Raw genomic sequence first — 20,357 nt, forward strand, 5'->3', positions numbered from 1 at the left:
TCCATTTGTTTGGGATTTTTGAGCAAGGTTTGTTTGGATTTTTCTTTGTAGGTTTGATTTGGGGGGAGCAGGGGTGTTGGTCATGGGGTTTTTTTGCATTTATCAAAGTGTTTCATGTTTCTGACTTGCAGAATGATTAATTTGTGATATGAGAAAGGAAATGTTTGAAAAGTTTGTGCTCCACCCATGTGAAGTTTTTGCTTTCTAGCCTACCTCAATCCAATTAGAGAAAGGTCATGTAGAATAAATAAAAGGAATGATGTTTTGCTTTCTGTGAATGGTGGTCATTCCCAGACTTGCTGAATCTGCAAAAGGTAGAAGGAAATTACAGCAGTCAAGGATTACTTCAGAATCATATGTATTTTTCCAGTTTGAACATCTGAGCCTCTTTCACACGCCTGAAGAGCTTACGAATGAAAAAATTCGACAAATTATTTTGTATGTAAATTTATTTACTGTAACAGGAAACAGGAATTAGAAAATTCTTATGTTCTTGTTCCTTGGTTTTAGTCAATAAAAAGGCATGATTATTATAACACATCACATTTTTGCATGTGATTTACTGCAGGCCATTTTCTGTAGATTTTAAGTAGAATAATTAATATTTGAAAAGCTGGAATTATGTTTTGTATTACAAATTCAAAATATTTAAGCAGGTCATACAAGATTACTCTTCATCAAGAAACAGAATAGATTAGTCAAAATTCCATTACAGTCTCTTTACAAATATATATATATCAGTATACTAATTTTGCATAAACCTTCCAAATGCTATTTGAAGTCACTCTGTCTCAGAAGTTGAAAGCATATTTTGTATTTATATAATTCTAAATAGTAAGAAGATGGCTTGATTGCTCTGTTTTACACAACTAGTATTTTATTTTTATAAGATGCTAGATAATATTTATTATTATATAAGAAAATGGTCTCTTTTCTTTCTCACAAGTTATGATGTTGCAAAATTGCTTCACAGATAAATGGAGATCCCTCTAATGTGAAGAGCAAAACAAAACATTGATAGGAATTGGAAATTGTCACATTTAGGACAAGCGATAGCTTGCAAACATACTTTTAGTACTTCCTAATAGTAAATTGTCACCAGGTAGAAGAACTCTTCATTGCTACGATATCACATTTTAGTCAAAATTTCATCATGCTTGAAAACTCTGTTTATCATTTGGTAGAAACTTGAGACAAGTAGGAAGCTTAAAATGCCTATCAAAGTTTGAGTTACCTGACCTCTTTGAACAGCTGGATAAAATAAATGAACCTAATCTCTGGAGGGTGTGTGTATATTGTTAGGAAGATGGGTAAAGGAATGACAATGGACAGATATGTTTTTTGTATTGGAACCTCTTGTTAGAGAAAATCACTGCTCCCACCATTTGCTTATTATTGTCCCTTTCAAAAGGTTGTAGACCCTGGCTGATGACCAGAAGAGTTGCTCATACAAGCAGTCAAAATGAGGTTGGCAAGTTTGTAATATTTATGTTTAGAGCCTGCTATTCATCTGCACCTTTTCATGTATGGAGCCTTTTTTTAGCAGATGACCATGCAATCCTTAATAATTTTCATGGGTAATTATTACAGATAGACACTGAACGCAGTAGGCACTAAAACTTACTATGAGATGACCTACCTTGGATGGTTATCTCATCCAGTCTGATCTCTGGAAGACCAAAACAGTAATCAGATAATATTTGGTGACTAGTGTTATGATACATTGTTAAAAGCAAAGGAAAAATTAAAGTGAATAATTTGGACAAAATCTACTGCAATCATTCTTCATACAAGTAGAACAATAAAAATGTTCAATGACTCAGCTATGAAACATGGAGGTAAACACGGACAGGAATACAGAAACAAGGCAAGAGGTGGCAAAAAAACCTTATTGTTCTAGTGACTCTCTAGAGTGACACCATTATTGATACTGAACAACATTTTCTCAGGTTGTTGATATACTACATTTTTCTATTCAGAGAAGTAGAAAACATACCAAGATAAGATTCTCTCTGTCCATGCTTGAGAAGCACTCAAGTCACCAATTTGTGGCCAGATGTGACTGTAAGGATTTATATAAGGAAAATTTACTGCAGAAGCTCATAAAAATGAATTACAGGGCCATGTAAATGAAATAAGAGGAATAGACTCCTGAAGAAGAGCATTATGTGAGAATTTCTAGTGCCTGGGTCAGATTCAATGTCTTGTTTTGATTTTTGTTGTACACACTTTTTCATAATGGTGCTGTATGGCAAATCAATCAGTGCCTGTAAGTTCATAGGGACAGAATTTTGAACTCTTACAGAGGTTGAGTAGGAAAAGATTGTTAAAGCCCTCTCTATGCTTTGAACATTTACCTCCCAGTGTTCTTGAAAATTATTTCTTCTGTGTGGAGAGAACTAGAAAGAAGGAAGTAATCAACAGAGGCAAAATGTTCCTTAAAAAAATAAAATAAGAAAATAATACAATTAGAAACATAAGTTACTTAAATCAGAACATTTATAGGTGATTTGGAGAAGTTCAGAATCTCTGATACTTAAAACTCTTTTTTTCTATTTGGTTTCAAGGTAACCAATTGCCTTACCAACAACCAGTAAATACAAGGCAAGAGTTATTTTACAGATAGAAATTTGGGAGTTTTACAGTTCCTGTCATTTTCTAAAAGTAGAATTCTGGTAGTTTCTGGTCAGACTGTTAAAAGAAATAGAATTTTTTGTTATAAATTTGTTATTTAAAATAGCATTTCAACATCCTCTACATCTTCCTCTGTCCTTATGGGTTTGTTTGCAGCTATTCTTTTGTGTATGACTGAGCCTAAAATTTTCAATTTTTCCAACAGACTGACAGAAGATAACCACTACTGACCCCAATTATAGTCAAGATTGTACAGACTTATTCATATGTGCTGAATTATTTGATCTGTAATAACAATACATATATATATTTATAAAATTCTTCTTTTCTACCTCTCTGAAGCTACACACTGACCAAGATAAAGGAGATGGAAATTTAAAATACATATTAACGGGAGATGGGGCTGGCAGTCTGTTCATTATAGATGAAAATACAGGAGATATTCATGCTGCAAAGAAATTGGACAGAGAAGAAAAGTCCCTGTACGTGCTACGTGCCAAGGCTATAGACAGAAAAACTGGAAGACAAGTGGAACCAGAGTCTGAATTTATCATTAAAATCCACGATATCAATGACAATGAACCAAAATTCACCAAGGACATGTACACCGCCAGTATTCCGGAGATGTCTGGAGTTGGTAGGTAAAAACTCTTTATGTAAAATACAAAAATATTTTATCTGATTGGGAACTTATAAATAATTTATTATTTGAGACATTTGCCACTAGCTGCTCTGAATATCCATGGAAAAATTTCTGTTGCCAGCAATGTACCATAAATAATTGATTTCTGCTTTCATTAATTTGTTTCATCTTTATCCCCTTTATAATCCTTTTTCCATGCTATAAACTACTCTTTAGTCTTTCAAGCCCACTGGGACCATCAAGAAATGCAGCTTGTATGGCTGTCTCATCAGTTACTACATAGTTTTGTCTCAACTGACGTTATCACTTGCATGAAGAGTATCATCTTTGTATTTTAAGGTCTAATTTATCAAAATTATTTGTACCTTTAGACTGAAACAACTCTAAGTGTGTAAGTATGTAAATCAATCAATACATCAAAGTGGTGAAAAATATGTTTTTACGATTTTTTCCCTTCTTTTTTTATCAGTATTAATAGTTCTTTTTGGCAGGTTGTTTGTTTGTTTGTTTGCTTGTTCATTTTAAGATGGACATTTTTATATTATATATTATAATATATTTAGAATATTATTATTATATTTTTCTTTATGGGTAAAAACTTACAACTATTTATAACTGCTGAAATGAAAAGTAAAAATGTGGAGTTACAGTAGATGTGAGAAATGCAGGATAACAGGAAAATAAGTCTCTGAGTTTTGTTCAAATAAATAAAGTGATAGATAGTATTCACCAGCACACATTCATCAGAAGTTATCATGATTACCCAAGTGCTTCACTTTTTTACAGCAGAGACAGTTTCTCTCATAAGATAAGTAAACATAAAATCCCTAGGCTATGGGAAACAACCAAGAGAAACTTTTTCAAGAGTTATTTACTTTTCACAATTTACTGTAATGGTTTGCAAAATCAGTCATGAGTGATGGCATTGTTAAGAGAAAGTAATATAAAATAATCTTGTGATTAATATGCACCTTCACAAAATAATTCCCAGAAGCTAATATCTCTGAGAGCAGTAGAAGTATAAGAGAACTAGAAATTATTTTATAAACATGAGTATAAAATACTATTTTTATTTATTTTATAGGATAAAATAATTTATAATGTACTTATAAAATATTTTAAAATAATAAAATAATATTTTATAAGCATGAGAAAGGAACAAATACACTACCATGTGCAATGTGAGGAGCCTAAACATGGTTCTTTTAAAGATATATGGAAAACAGGGTAATCCTTTTCATTCAAAATTTACTTTGCTGATAATCACTGAGAGAAAAATGTTGGCAGATCACCTGTCATATTTAATTTGAAATATATTTGTAAGAAGGGAACTCTATGGGAATAGATAGGGAAAAAATGATGTTCATGTTTAATATTATCACTTAGTCCAACTTTATTAAAGTCAATGGAGAGGCATGAATAAAAGAGACAGGAATATGATCCAGTGCCTTGGCAGTGCCTGAGAAATACTAAGTCTATGAAATGTTTATATTTGATGAAGAGGATGACAGCATAAGTACCAAAATGTACTTTAAGCTGGGAGAGTGTCCATAAAAGACACAAGAAAAGGTGATTTTTACTTTGAAAAATAATTTCCTTAAGAAAAAGAATATAAACATAAAAAATGTCCTTTAGGTTCTAATATGAAGACAAAATAACCGATCTGGGTTACTCTTTCCTCTGCTTAGTTGACATTTAATTGGCATTTAGGAATATAAAAAACACTGGAATGGGATGTTTTAGCTTTTGAATTTGAATGAATAAAAGTAGTTTTGTATTTTTTTAAAGCGGAATAGAATAAGAACCCAAATCCAAACCAGTCCATTCTAGAAATAGATATTCTATATTTCTGAATTTCAGTCATAGGAATGCTAATTCAAGAGTCAGGATGTACATACAGATGTAAATAAGACTACACACATATATATATTTCTACTTGGAATCCCTTTTGTACAATTTTTTTTTTTTTTTAAATCAACTTAACTAAAAGCCTAAAAGTTAAAGTTTTTAAAGTAGTAGCCCCTAACATTTTACTTGCTTGTCTCCTGTAGAATTTAAAGTGTAATTTGAGGTTGGAGTGTTGTGTAAAACAAGTCATAGAACCACAGTATCACGGACTTTCCTGAACTGGGAGAGAATCTCAAGTGTCATTGAAGTCCAACTCCTGGCCCTGAGCAGGACACCCCAAGAACACCTTGCTCCTAAAAGCATTGTCCAAATGCTTTTGGACCTCATCAGGCTGGTGCTGTGGCTACTTCCCTGGGGAGCCTGTTCCAGTGCCCAACCACCCTCTGGGTGAAAAACCTCTTTCTAATATTGAACCAAAACCTCCCCTGACACAACTTCAGTCCATTCCCTCAGGTCCTGTCCCTGGTAACCACGGAGAAGAGATCAGTGTCTGGCCCTCCTCTTCCTCTCACAAGGAAGTTGTAACTGCAATGGGTCCCCTCAGTGTCCTCTTGTCCAGGCTGAGCAGAACAAGTGGGTTCAGCCATTCCTCATGCAGCTTCCCCTCAAGGCCCTTCTCCGTCTTTGTTGCTCTCATTTGCATGCTCTCTAATAGACACCTTCTTTTTCTTTTCTCTTCTTTTCTTTTCTTTTCTTTTCTTTTCTTTTCTTTTCTTTTCTTTTCTTTTCTTTTCTTTTCTTTTCTTTTCTTTTCTTTTCTTTTCTTTTCTTTTCTTTTCTTTTCTTTTCTTTTCTTTTCTTTTCTTTTCTTTTTTCTTTTCTTTTCTTTTCTTTTCTTTTTTCTTTTCTTTTCTTTTCTTTTCTTTTCTTTTCTTTTCTTTTCTTTTCTTTTCTTTTCTTTTCTTTTCTTTTCTTTTCTTTTCTTTTCTTTTCTTTTCTTTTCTTTTCTTTTCTTTTCTTTTCTTTTCTTTTCTTTTCTTTTCTTTTTTCTTTTCTTTTCTTTTCTTTTCTTTTCTTTTTTCTTTTCTTTTCTTTTCTTTTCTTTTCTTTTTCTTTTCTTTTCTTTTCTTTTCTTTTCTTTTCTTTTCTTTTCTTTTCTTTTCTTTTCTTTTCTTTTCTTTTCTTTTCTTTTCTTTTCTTTTCTTTTCTTTTCTTTTCTTTTCTTTTCTTTTCTTTTCTTTTCTTTTCTTTTCTTTTCTTTTCTTTTCTTTTCTTTCTTTTCTTCCTTCTCTCTTCTCTTCTCTTCTCTTCTCTTCTCTTCTCTTCTCTTCTCTTCTCTTCTCTTCTCTTCTCTTCTCTTCTCTTCTCTTCTCTTCTCTTCTCTCTTTCTCTTCTCTTCTCTTCTCTTCTCTCTTCTCTTCTCTTCTCTTCTCTTCTCTTCTCTTCTCTTCCTCTCCTCTCCTCTCCTCTCCTCTCCTCTCCTCTCCTCTCCTCTCCTCTCCTCTCCTCTCCCTCCTCCTCTCCTCTCCTCTCCTCTCCTCTCCTCTCCTCTCCTCTCCTCTCCTCTCCTCTCCTCTCCTCTCCTCTCCTTCTTTTTTCTTTTTCTCCTATTCCCTTCCCTTCCCTTCCCTTCCCTTCCCTTCCCTTCCCTTCCCTTCCCTTCCCTTCCCTTCCCTTCCCTTCCCTTCCCTTCCCTTCCCTTCCCTTCCCTTCCCTTCCCTTCCCTTCCCTTCCCTTCCCTTCCCTTCCCTTCCCTTCCCTTCCCTTCCGATGCTGTGCCTCACGCACCCTCCTGACGTGGCTGGCCCTCCTGGCTGCCCTGTCATGATGTAAGAGAAAAAAGAAAAATTATTGATTGAGCAATACATATTAGGGCTATTGCTGGTTTGAAAGTAATACATCTCAAAAAAGTGAGAACATATGATGTGAATATGAAGAGAAAAAGAAAGAAAGAAAGAAAGAAAGAAAGAAAGAAAGAAAGAAAGAAAGAAAGAAAGAAAGAAAGAAAGAAAGAAAGAAAGAAAGAAAGAAAGAAAATCCCAAAATTGCATTTCAAAAACCAGAAGATTCCAGAATAAAAATTACATGTTTTTTAATTCTATATTTTCCTCTATAACAAATGGATGAAAATAAGAATAATATAATAAAATAAAGAATCTGCAGAAGAGACTGATAATTTTTATTAAGACTAACTGAAATGAAAAAATCAAAGTATTTCTGCATTACCTACCTAAACATTGGAAATTATGAGGGACATTTTTAGACTGTATATAGGCATTCTTGTATACCTATTCAGTGAAGTTTTCTGACTGAAAATCACGATATGATTATACTATACACACTATAAGGAATAGATACACTCATGAAAAGCAGGTCAAAAATTTGCAGGAAAATCCCAGTTCCTTTAAACTTTTTATCTCTTCCCAATTTTCTGTCTCAAACCAATTTTTTTTCCTTAACTATTATATTTATTATGTTTGCCAAGTCCAACAAACATGACAGCAGATATTTATGAAAGCCCTGGGAAATGTCACTAAGATTGAGAAATTGAAGAGGAATCATCTCTAGCAATGTTTCCAGCTGTGTGTATATCTGTTATTCAAATTGCAATTATACTATGAACTTCTCAGTGTGTTACTGAGTTTTTCTTGGAATAACTATGTCTAGAGCACACAAGGGAAAATGGTAAGTCAACACCTCTGACAGAATGTGTGATTTTCAGTACCAATAAGCAAACTGCCGTCATGTTTAGCTAGTTTGATAGTAAGAAGAGTTAAAGCATAACATGGATTTTCAGCACAACCTAGCCAAGCCCTGGGGAAATATGAATGCTTATTTGTGCACTTGTGTGTGCAGTCCTCAAGTTATATATAAATTAGCCCTGCTACGCCTAAATAGGATCCAATCCAACAGTGTGATGGGTAAACCTAAAATGCTGTGTAGCAAAGTTAGTACTGGGAGTAATCAAAACCACTGAAGTGAGCTGACTGCAGAGTCATTTTAGATAAATTTTTATGGAAATGATCATATTAAACTGATATTGACTTCAAAAGTTGAATGAGAAAGTTAGTTTAAAACATTCTAAAACTCAATAACATGGAATTTCTCATTAAAATCATCTGCTGTACTGAAGTGCTCAAGTATAATAAATGCTGTAGCTATATTTTTGAACAATACTAGAGTGCACTGGAAGAATCCTGTCAATCATGTTAGATTTAGTAAATTGAATAAATAAAATATAATTTCAAAAAATTAGAAAAAGAAGCTAGGAAGACCCATAAAGGTTAGTCAAAACAAAATAAAAGAAGAAAGTTTTAAAAAGAGGTTGAACATTTTAAACTGTTAAAATGCCAAAGTTCTATGGTATAGCCTTGGTCTCAATGAAGAATTGGTGGATTTCAAGCATGACCTAGTCTGAACTACCTATCCAAATCCCCCAATACTTCAAAAAAATTAAATATATATTATGCATCATGAGTATTGTTTTTATTTTCACTTCATGTAGAATGAAAAATACAGCTTTAATCACACTTAAAATCTACTCTTTTCATTTTCAAGGCTTACATGAGCATAAGACCATTCCAAGTATTTTTCCAAGCAAAACATTGCTAAAAAACCCTAAATAAAAGCCAATCAAAAGAAACATCACACCTCACTGAGTAAACCACTTTTCTCAGGCTATAAGTAAAGTTACTATGAACTTTTTGAAAACAGAAGTTAACAGTGAGATGTTCTATATATTTAATCCCTTTTGACATCCAGCTCAATATTATTACATCCCTCTGTACCTGCTTTGCTAATTTTAATGAGTAAGGCTTACCAGTTTTATCTCATTAAGCTTCTTTAGCATGCCACTGATGAGAATTTCACAACAAATTTAAATATTTGCATTGATTCTATTAGGAAAAGGGACAATGCCTAATTTAGTTTACCAGTCATTTCTTTAAAATGCTACTATCTAAATTTATAGTTGAAAGACCCCATAGTTCAAAGACACAACATATTTTAAGATTTCTACACAGGAGGATTTCTACACAGCATAGAACATTTTAAATGGTTAAATTTAGAGCATACAGTTTTTCCATTATATCATTTTTATTGAAAATAATCAGAATACAAGATTTTTTCTTTAGCTAGTCAGTGGGGTTTGTTAGAAGTATGTTATGTACAAAATATAAATATAGCTATTTTCAACTGAGGTGTAGAGGATTGTAGCAAGACTAAACATTTCTTGTATTGAACAGCTATTCTAAATAAAATATATAAATAAAATGTATATGTAAAAGACATACACATGAATAAAAAGGGAGATGAACATGCAGTAAAACCCACTGGGTAATATGCATTAACATTGCCCTTCTTACTACTCTGCTGTTGTCTTTGAGTACATTAGTATATCCTGAAACACCAATAATACAATGATTATCTTAAAAGTTCCATTATCATTGTTCAATATTTCTATAGTATCTCTTGGGAATCTAAAATCATCATGACTACTACTTCATTTAAGTAAGACTGTGCTCCCTTCTGATATTATTTTTAGCTACACCATAATTTCAGCATCACAATCTCAAGTGTATTTCTCAAGAACAGTTTGTTATTTTGTATAGGAAGCTCTTAGAAAAAGAAGTAGGACTTATGGTTAAAAAAGTTAAAAACAAAAACAAGAGGAAAGGAACAAAATGAACCAAATGTGGTAACCATCACATTTTCTATTTTTGAATTTGCTTATGTCAGTAACCATTAATCTACAGATGTGTAAAAACAACTAAAGAGAAGCAGCTCTCATCTTTCAAGTTTCAGCAGGAAATATTTATATTTTCTCTTTTACATATTTTCCCTAGTTTCAGATGTTTATAAAAAGAAGCTATGAATGACTGTTTTGACTTTGACACAAGCTTAAAAAACTAGTTTGCTCACTTGCAAAACTTCAGAATTCTAATTGTTTATGTGCACTCTATTTTAAAATGAATTATTGAGTTAGCTTTAAGAGAAAGATATATTTCAAATAAATATTTCATCCACAACTTCATATTTTACAAGATAGAATTAGAATTCCTTTTAGTCAAACTAATCATGATGGCAGAAATTCTGTAACTAGAATAATTTCAATATTTCTTTTTGCATTAGCCACTATAACTAAAGAATTTCAAATGTCAGAATCTTTTTTAAATGCAGAATTTTTATCCTAATTTCTTTCTTATTTTCATGCAATAAAATTTATTTGCTATGAAATAAATAAAAATATAGAAAATAAGATTTCGATGTCTAGCAACATTTTCTTAAGCCATCAAGTTAAAAGTCAAAATCCTCTTTTTATTAAGTAATCAAAATCATAAATCCTTCCAGAATATTTTCAAAGAATTTTGGAGTATTTGGGTTTTTTTCTTTCATTTTTGGGCATGTCTGTTAAGGACATGAATAGTATTTTTATTAGGAAAATATATAGAAGTATTTATAAGTATTTTGCATTTGGCATGAGGCAGAATTGTAAAATGAATGGATGCTCAAAATCTTCATATTTCTAACATTCAAAAGAAAACCACTAGAACACCAGAAGAGTCTTATTTAGATCATTATTAAATTCTTCTATTCATTGTCTACACATTTATCTATGGACAGCATCTTCCTAGCAAAAAGGATGTCTGCAAGGAACCTATTACAACTCTGGTACTGTAAGCAGGTCATTTTGAGTTTGTACAGCTCCACTGATTTCAAGCTGTATGTCACAGAGGTGTTAGGATTTTCCTGTATGTTGTTCATTCCACAATCAATGTATATAATTTCTGTAAAATTTAAATATCCATTTAAAACTGTAATTTTTCTTTCTTACAGACTGAAGAAAAAATAAACACCTAAAATACAATATAAGTAATCACATCTAAAACTGATATGTATGTATTGTGTATATAATGGAATCACAGAACAGCTTGGGTTTGAAGGGACCCTAAAGGTATCTAGGCCCCTGCCATGGGCAGGGACACCTTCCACTAAACCAGGTTGCTCAGACTCCATCCAATCCAGCCTTGAATACTTCCAAGAATGAGGTAACTTCTCTGGGGATCTGGTTTCAACTCCTCACCATCCTCAAACCAAAGAATTTCTTCCTAATGTGCGATCTAAACCTACCCTTTTTCAGTTTAAAATAGTTCCCCCTTTTCCTGTCGCTACAGACTTGTGAATAGTCTCTCTCCCTCTTTCTTACTGGGTCCCTCCAGGCACTGGAAGGCTGCAATCAGGTAGCCCTGAAGCCTTCTCTTCTCCAGGCTGAACAATTCCAATTCTCCCAGCCTTTCCCCACCGGAAATGGGCTCCATCGCTCTTATCTTTTTCATGGCCTGCTCTGGACTTGCTCCAACCGGTTAATGTTGTTCCTGTTGTGGGGATTCCAGAAATCCCCATGCACCATTACAGATGGTCTCTCACCCTGCTTTTGATGCAGACCAGAACATGTTTGGCTATCTGTGAGTGCACATTGCTGGGTCATGTCCAGTCTCTCATCCACGAGCACCCTCAAGTCCCTCTCAGCAGGGCTGCTCAATCTGTTCATGCCTCAGCCTGTGCTGATGTGGGGCATTGCCCTGATCCAGGTGCAGCCCCTTGCACTTAGTCTTGTTAATCCTCATGAGATTCCTGTGGTCACAGTTCTCAAGCTTGTCCAGATCCCTCTGGATGGCATCCTGTCCTTCAGATGAGTCAATCACATTACTCACTTGGAGTCACCTACAAGTTTGCTGAGGTTACCCTCGAGTCCTTGGCCTATGTCATTAATTAAGACACTAAATGACGCTGCTTCCAGTAGAAACTCCAGTGAGAAACTGCTTGTAACTGATGTCCATTGGAGCACTGAGGCATTGACAACTACACACTGGATGTGTCTGTCCAACCAATTCATTACAGACCTAACAGTTCACCTATCAAATCCCTCTCTCTGCAATTTGGAAAAAAAAATGTTGTGGGGGACCAAGTAAAGGCTTTACAGAAGCCCAGATATAAAACACCTGTAACATTGTGAGGATTTCAAATAATTCACAAATTTAAAGTTTACAGAACATTTTAACATTGTAGATAAGTTCTCAAGCTACAGAAAAATGAGTGGCATTCTTTTTCTCCTTTTTGGTCTCTCTGTTCTCTCCCAGGTATGATGTCTTGTGTTTTTGCCACTGTCCTCTGAACCCAGAAGAAGAAAGTTTAAGGAGATAAATCATCATAAAGATGAATTTTTCAAGATCAATATTCCCTTTCTACTACCTCTGTTCCCTGCTTCAGATCACATGAGGTTAGATGCTAGAGCTAGTGTTAGGGAAGTATCAGGAATACGCAAAATATAGCAGGTAAAAGCAGGTGAGACTCTTTCATCCAGCAATGTCTAACTTCAGCTAATAATAATTGCTTGACATGTCCTTTTCTCTTCAGCTACTAAATCCTTCTAACCTAAACAGGATTCCCCACTTTCTTTTTTATTTTTTCTTTTCTTTTGAGATGGGGACAAGTTCGATTTCTTATTAAGACACCACAAATCTGAGGCAGCACATTGGGAAAACCAGAACCATTGAGTCACCTGCTATGAGTAACAGCTGCCTCTTGGTGCTACAAGAAATTGGGGTTTCTTAAAAGTGCTGTCAGCAAGGGAAAGTAACTAGTGTTTGCTGCTATCACAGGAAGGTATAAACAATTTTTCTATTTCTGTCCTGTGAGAACTGAGCCGCTGTCAACTCACTGTCAGTCTGTGACCTCTGAGCTCCCTTAGACCTCCACCTGCTGACCTGTCACAGGTCTAAAATATTTTTCATAGGAAGAAAGAAGGTGCCAGAAGTTCAAATGCAGCAATTAGTAAGAAGGATGGGTGACTTTTATAGCACTATATGGGACTTTAGGATTCATCAACTAATTGGTCTAAATTTTAGAGATGCAGTTTTAAGCTGACTACAAACTCATTGAAACTCAATTTTCTTCTACTTCATAGAAGACTAGAACAGCTCTACTCCATAGATATGCCATAATAAATTCAGCTACTGCAGCAATGGACATTGAAATGTCCATTGGAATAGCCTTGGAATGACAGCCATCTTGCCAAATGGAATGTTCAGATCCAGGTTGTGTTAAATGTGCCTCCCCTTTCTATCTCTTTGAAATGACTCATTGCAAAATTATTTGCCTGGCTACATTATTGCAACAAATGTATTATTTCCCATTATCGGCTCACATTGAAAGCAAAACAAAATGAAAAGAAAAGACAAAAATCACTAAACACCTTCCTCCCCCAAAACAGAGGCCTGTGCATCTCTAAATCAGAGCTTGAAACTAGCATTAAAAGTTCTTCTCTCATACCTACAATAAGTACTTTTTGATGCATTCATTTTCCTTACTTTTATTTCATTAGAATTTGAGCTACAACACCAAAATCTGTGAACATAATGCTCCCGGATTCTTCATATCAGCACTTTTGCTTGCACTGCAGGGAAATGCAGTGGGATATGTTCTGCCTGATTAGAGATGCTGTCCCTCTGACTGCATGTTAAATCCTTTCATCTTTCATGGCTTCCCATCTGAAAACCAAAATTATCACTTACATTCTGAACCAGCATGTTGCCTCATCCAGTGTGTAAACCTCTTGATACACCCTTCTATACATCCTGTGATATAAGCACGTTACTATTCACAACCATGCACAACCTGTTTTCAGAGCCACAGTAAATGGAATTCCTATGCACAATGCCAGTTTACAGGAACCTAATTTATTCCCCTATGAGTCTGTGAAGCTGCCAACCACCAAATAGTTTTCCTTGTTTCAAGACATGCTACAGAATAAGGCTTGCAGTGAGACCCTTCTCACGTTTATGGGACCATATTGAAACCTGCAGCGAGTGAACTGCTGGTAATAAGGACTGGAATAGCTGGCACTAATTAACAGCACCAATATCAGGAACCCCTGTGACTTTTTCAGAAGGAACATGTCAAACAGAGGCATATGTGTGTTATAGCCTTCATTACAACTAAAATATGCCAGACATTAAATTAAACAGCTTAGTATTGGACAGATTATGCGTTAAAAGTGCTAACATTAGTGTCACTGTTTATATCAAGCTAATGCACAGAGTTCTTTTCTGAAACCGTGTAATTATGCTCCTTTATGTGCACTTTTAGGTGTCTGAGAAAACTGCTTTAGGTGTCTGAAAAAAACTCTTTTCTTCATTTAAATGGTTTTTGGGAATGGGATTTCTCAAGTGTTTTTGTAGTTGTATGGGAAGGCTGGTTACACAGATCTAAGTCAGGAATTGCAATTAACTACATAAAAGGTAAATATGTTTGATTTTCTTTCATATGTAGCCATAAAAGAGATTTTTCAAATTATGTTGAGAAGTCTAATTTTTTTTAATTATTATTGTTTGTTAAATTAAACCCCATCTGGGATGCTTACTTAATCTAATCTATTGAATGCAGAATATTTTCAGGTTTTTATAAAAAACGACAGCTTTCTGAATGCCTGATACACCTTAGTGGCTATTATTATGCAGCTGAGTGTAAAGTTGAAGATTTTTTTTCAATCACACTAACACCTGCAAGCATCTATTTTGAAACTAAAACACAGAACCATTTCCATTGCTCTGTTTTGTTTTTTTTTTTTTTTTTCCCTACCAGATTTCTGTGTAACTTCTAGGAATCTCTAAAATATATAAATAAAACACAATAGATCATATTTGGGTTTGAAATATAACACTTTTTTAAAAATTAATATAAATTAGTTAATCTTCACACAGAGAGAACACACATAAAGATGTTTTGCATAATTTTCAGTCTTCCAAAGAGATTGCAGTCCTATCAAACAGATAAATCTCTCACAAAACAAAAGCCTAGATTCCAAAACCTTCATTTATCCTGCATACCTTTTTTTGTGAGCTATCTCACTCTATCTTAATTCTCAATTTTAGTAGGTTTACTGGGAAGTTAAAGATTTATCTCATGTAAATCTGGACGATTTGTACTATTTCAATTAAAAATTATTTAGCTGCAGAATTCCAGCAGCCTAAGAGTAGAAAACAAAGGGAAAGAACATTACCTACCCCCAAGAAGTCCACTATTCACCTTAATAGATATGATACAATATCTGTCCATAATGGATACAATATTACTAAATAAGGAAATGTCTCACTTAAAATGATATACACACACTAGATACATATGTTTTATTATATTGCTTAAATTTGATTTTTTTTTAATTAAATCATTAAAATAGGTATGATAATGTATTTGAAGTTTATAGCAACACAGAAGATGAATTATAGGAATGACAGTTGCAGGTGTGCTTTTCTTCATTCAATTAATACTTCAGCTTGAATTCTATTATAAAACAGCATTTTTCCTTCCTACCAATCCTATAGTCACTTTGGAAATTTTCTGTACCATACACAGAATTCAGAGAGTCAAAAAAATGAAGGTAAGAAAAGTGTTATCCTGAACTCTCTTGTCTGACTTCTGCTTACTTAAAAAGTGCTTGATATTATTCCTGCTGTTACTCATATTTTAGTAAGCATGAGAATAAATAGGTTACAGCATTTCTCATGTATTTTTCTCAATATCTTGCAAAATGTACATCTGCAAGTTTCCACAGTGCCAGAAATCCTGATGCTCACATTTATTTAATTTTGTGCTACCTTACCAGATGTTTCAGAACACTTTCCAGAGCAGCTTTTTCCTACAACCTCATAAATGCATAACCCTGTAAAATTAACATCAAGAATGATTAAGATCTGTACAAGTATCAGTTTTATTCCTTATAAAGGTTTTCCATATCTTCATATTCAAAATACATTGCTCACAGCTAATTGGAGATTAAAAGTAAACAACCCTCTGCACCAATCCAGAACAATGCAATCTAACTTAATGTTCCCAAAGTATGTCCATGTGTGAATATCTTACATTTAACTGCCAATAAACTCCAAATTCCCATCAACGCTTCCTGCCAGAAAGGCAGCTCAATAGCAGTTACTTCATTCTATTCCAAGACCAATGATAAATAACCTGTGATATATTAGGCTATGTACACAGTAAAAAAAAATTGAAAGCTTTATTTCCCCATAAAGTCAAAATATGTGACAGTCATGAAAAGAAATTACCACACATCTAAAGTGTAGCCACCTTTTTAGTTCATAGGTGTGGTTTAGGAGAGAGGAAGGTTAAAAAATAATATTATATTTCATGGTCCTTATACTTACTGACTTCATGACTACAACTTTAAAAGACACCTTGGCTATCAGGAAGGTGTGTCTACCTGAGGAAAATAAACAAACTGTTCAAATGAAGATGTCAAATTTATTTTCACTGAGTCTTAATCACCATAGCATCTAAGCACTTTCAAGTTGTCTCAGGCATTTTTAGGCCTATTTCCCAAGCAAGTAACTTTTAGTCAGCACCTTTAATTTTCTTCAAATAGAAACATCTCCATCTGTGAGATATGTGCAAATGAGATTGTCCCCATGATTATTTAGTCCATGTGAGAGGAGTCTTGCACTAAATCACCAATGAATTTCCAATTGATTTGCAGACACAGTGAAAATTCAGGAGTCTTTAGCAGAGCACTTTTGCCTTTGAATCATTTGACACATTATACTTAAAGCATTTGAACAATTTGAAGGTAAATGAAGTGCCTAGTGACAATAACAGCAAAATCTCTTGATTGGCCCTACTTGATATTCTAGACATATACCTACACCAATACACTCATATATATATATATATATATATATATATATATATATATATATATATATATATATACTTAAAACCGTGTTTACTTATATATACATGCATACACACTCACTCTAGAAGTGTTCTGATTTTGTGTGAAAATGGTACTCTAATAAATGTACCTTTAAAAAGAAAATAATGTATATAATCCTGGACTTTATTATTTTGCTTTGTTTTAGACTCAATATCTCCTCAAAATTACAGGTATTTATTGTTATTTTAACAGACAATATCCAGAGTATCTAAACATTACAGAAGCAAGAGATTTTCATGAATCACCTATTATAAACAAATGTAAATTTAAGGCTGCCATAATACTTCATTGACTGCATTTTTATGGAAATTGCTGCTTTCCAAAGCTGTATTAATGTTTAAAGAGACAAACTTTATCACTACCCTTAAAGGAGTTCCAATAGATGACAAAAATGATACCAGGTAACATAAAGATGAGGCCAGCCTGTCATCATAAAAATTATGTTCTTGCTCATGGTCATAATAGAGATTCACATGTGGCTTTTAAATGCACCTGTTTGCAGATCTGGCAAAAATACAACATCTGTAAAGGTTCCCATTAATTTGTATTAGGGACTAATATTGAAAGTGCAAATGAGAGTAAGATTCTAGCTCTTACTTATAGATATAAATTCAAAAAAGGAGGAGCTCAAAAAAGCAGGAAATGAAGAATAAGTACAGAAAGTTAACTTGTTCCTTCTCAAAAAACTCATAACTTTTAGTGTTGCATTGCAATATACAAAACAGTACAGACATGTACATCAGAACTGAAACTTTAAAAACAGTTTCTTTTAAGCTTGCTTTTTTCTTTCTTTTTTTAGTTTATAGAATAATGACTTAATCGTAGAAATGTTATTTCTTTCTACACTTAGCTTCCTTAATTCATATAGTACAGCTTTAAGATGCTCTCTGCTTTTCTCTTTTCTCAAAAGTAGTTGTGGTCTCCCAAACAATTTCTAAAGTTCTTACTTAAAACTTTACAAATAAAACTAAACCCTTCTTTGAAACTGTTGGCTAGGAGTAGGGATTTTTAACCACGAGGTAAGTGTGCTGCAGCCTTTATGAACTACTGCTTCTCTTAATAGGATCAACAGGGTGAACTCTTCCTATGTTTAATCATAAAAGCAGCAGAATGTTGTTTCTCTCTTTTGGAGTATTCCAGAAATTAAGATGGGGCATGGGGTGAAAATTTCTGCTCTCATCTTTAAAAAGGAAACAAGCTGTGGAGCTGTTGTGATTGACCTGCCATGGAGGGCAGCTGCCAGGTCATACAGGTGGCTTATTTCCACATTCCCTGTGGGCAGATTAGGAGCAATCAGGGTGATCTATGGCCATATTACAGCATTACTTGTGGCTCCTTCAACGTGTCGGTTTCATTAGCAACTACTTCTAGCTGGATCAGCCCTCTGTACATACAGCAGCTTCAGACGCAGAAGCATATTACCAGTGAATTTCATCATTATTTTGAATTGAAATTTTGAGGATAATTCTGTGATTTGGTATTTTAATTGGAATTTGGTGTATTTATAAACATAGAGAATTGTTCTGCCTTAAAACAGGTGTTTTCTAATTGTAATGATGGACAGAGTATTGAACAAAATCAATATTTCTAAGATGTAGGTCATTTATTAAGGATGGCAGATACAATTTTGCTGTACCTCTTTAGTCATTAGAAAATGAAATGTAAATGCTAATCTGTGTTGACACTTGAAAGAGTCTGACTACTCTTTTCTCTGTTTCATTTCTGCCATTTGATTGCATTAGTATTATTGTTTCAGAACTGACTTTATGGTGAGAAGGAGAAAAAAGGAGCTTCACAAAATAATAAACTTGCACAGAGTTGTTCACTCACCAGTCCTTCATATTATTCCTCATTCTTTTTACTGTTTCCCACTTGTTATTTCATCCATAGTGCTTTTCAAATTCTCATGCCGGGCATCTTATGCACTTCACAGTTGCAATTACTGCCAAAGGAAAACTAAAGTTACTGTATCAAGGTATCAAACAGCAGGAGGGTGAGTGCTGGAGACTTTGTTCAGCTTTGGCGTTCTTTCCTAGTTCAGTTTCTGACATTATGTTACAATGGTATATGTATTTTATTCACCAGCAAATGCAGGCAGATTATAGACAGAGCAGTTTAGTCACATTACAGCTCTCTGTGTGGTGAGACAATCACTAGTGCTTGGTTCCTGCTCTAATGCAAGCTCTCATAACACAATCTAAAAGGGGGTTTCTTTCTGTTATAGAAAAGGATGCCGTAAACAAAACCCCAAACCATCCCAATGCAACACACACAAGAAATTATGAGCATTGTTTCCTCATTTTGTTTACAAAATATAAAGTACTGTTTTGGAAGTAAAGGTGTGCAAAAACAGCATCTTGTATTTCTGAAATGAGTGGTTTGGTCTATATGCTTTTACTGCTGTGGACTGAAATGGAGAGGAAAAAGTATTTCTGAGGGAAAGGCAGCATAGCTTGGTTTTGTTAAGTCTCTCACAAATTACTTTTAGTAACATTAGCAGAGATTGCAGTGACTCTTTACCTACATCACAGTGGTTCAAAATTTGTGATTCCTGGGTTGGAGGTCACTGTTTATCAAAAACAAGGGCAGAGTAACCATGTACAGTAGCTAGTATATCAACTGATTTCTCTATCAAAAACTTTGTGAGACAAGACACATGAAAAGAAGACAGCATATTTTCAAGTTAAATTAAGTTTCACCTCATAAATATGCAATAGATTATTAAAAATTGTTAAACTTGATTAAACGTAATTCATTAATTATTTACTGAGTGTCCTCTTTTATGCCATCTTTTACCTCCTCTCTTTTGTCTTCTTACAATATTTCTTCTCAATATATATGGCTGAACTACATTTTAAAGTCCTTTCTACTTTTCCATTTTAATGCTCTTTGGGTCTAGCTCCTCAGGTTGCTTACTTGTTTTAAATTGGCTTTATTTTTTACTTGGTCATGCCTATTTACTCTTGTTCTGCCTTGGATCACGTATCTATTTACCTGTTGAAACTTACTCCTTTTCTGCTTTTATTTGTTCTTTTCCTTTGTTCTACAAAATCTTTCATGCTACCAACCTTCTGGCTGTTTCTAAAGAAAAGAAAGACCAGTCTAGTGAAAGCCTTACTAAATAGTAATTATGTATGAAAGAGCACAGTTCACTTTGTGGTTCACTATTCTTCCAGCTTTTTAGGTAGATTTTTCTCTCAATGAAAATATAAGAGTTGTATCTCAACCTTATTTAGTGCTGTCCTTCACACAGAAAGTAGTCAGAAGGGATGTCACCCAGCTGATGTGGTAATAAGATACTTGATGGCAAGCCCAATGACTCCTTAAACTTTTCAGACTTGGGTTAGTGCCACATAGCTCCTATGCCATTGTTTTTCCAGTTCATTGTCTTGTTCTCCAGGGAGACCAACCTCCTCTCAAAGACAAAAGTGGTTTAAAACCCCTCAAAAT

The 20,357-nt window shown here is 34.0% G+C and overlaps 1 protein-coding gene across 2 annotated transcripts in view; it reads left to right on the plus strand.

The window, feature by feature from the left end:
- CDH9 (cadherin 9) overlaps window positions 1-20,357 on the plus strand; it is a 98,241-nt gene that overhangs the window by 48,153 nt on the left and 29,731 nt on the right. For both annotated transcript variants that reach the window (XM_058818640.1, XM_058818649.1), the window contains exon 3: window positions 2,977-3,271. In XM_058818640.1, coding sequence (XP_058674623.1) covers window positions 2,977-3,271 — 295 coding nt within the window. The remainder of the gene's footprint in view (window positions 1-2,976; window positions 3,272-20,357) is intronic.

The sequence above is a fragment of the Ammospiza caudacuta genome, chromosome 1, assembly GCF_027887145.1.
Source record: "Ammospiza caudacuta isolate bAmmCau1 chromosome 1, bAmmCau1.pri, whole genome shotgun sequence".
In the NCBI taxonomy this organism is placed as follows: domain Eukaryota; kingdom Metazoa; phylum Chordata; class Aves; order Passeriformes; family Passerellidae; genus Ammospiza; species Ammospiza caudacuta.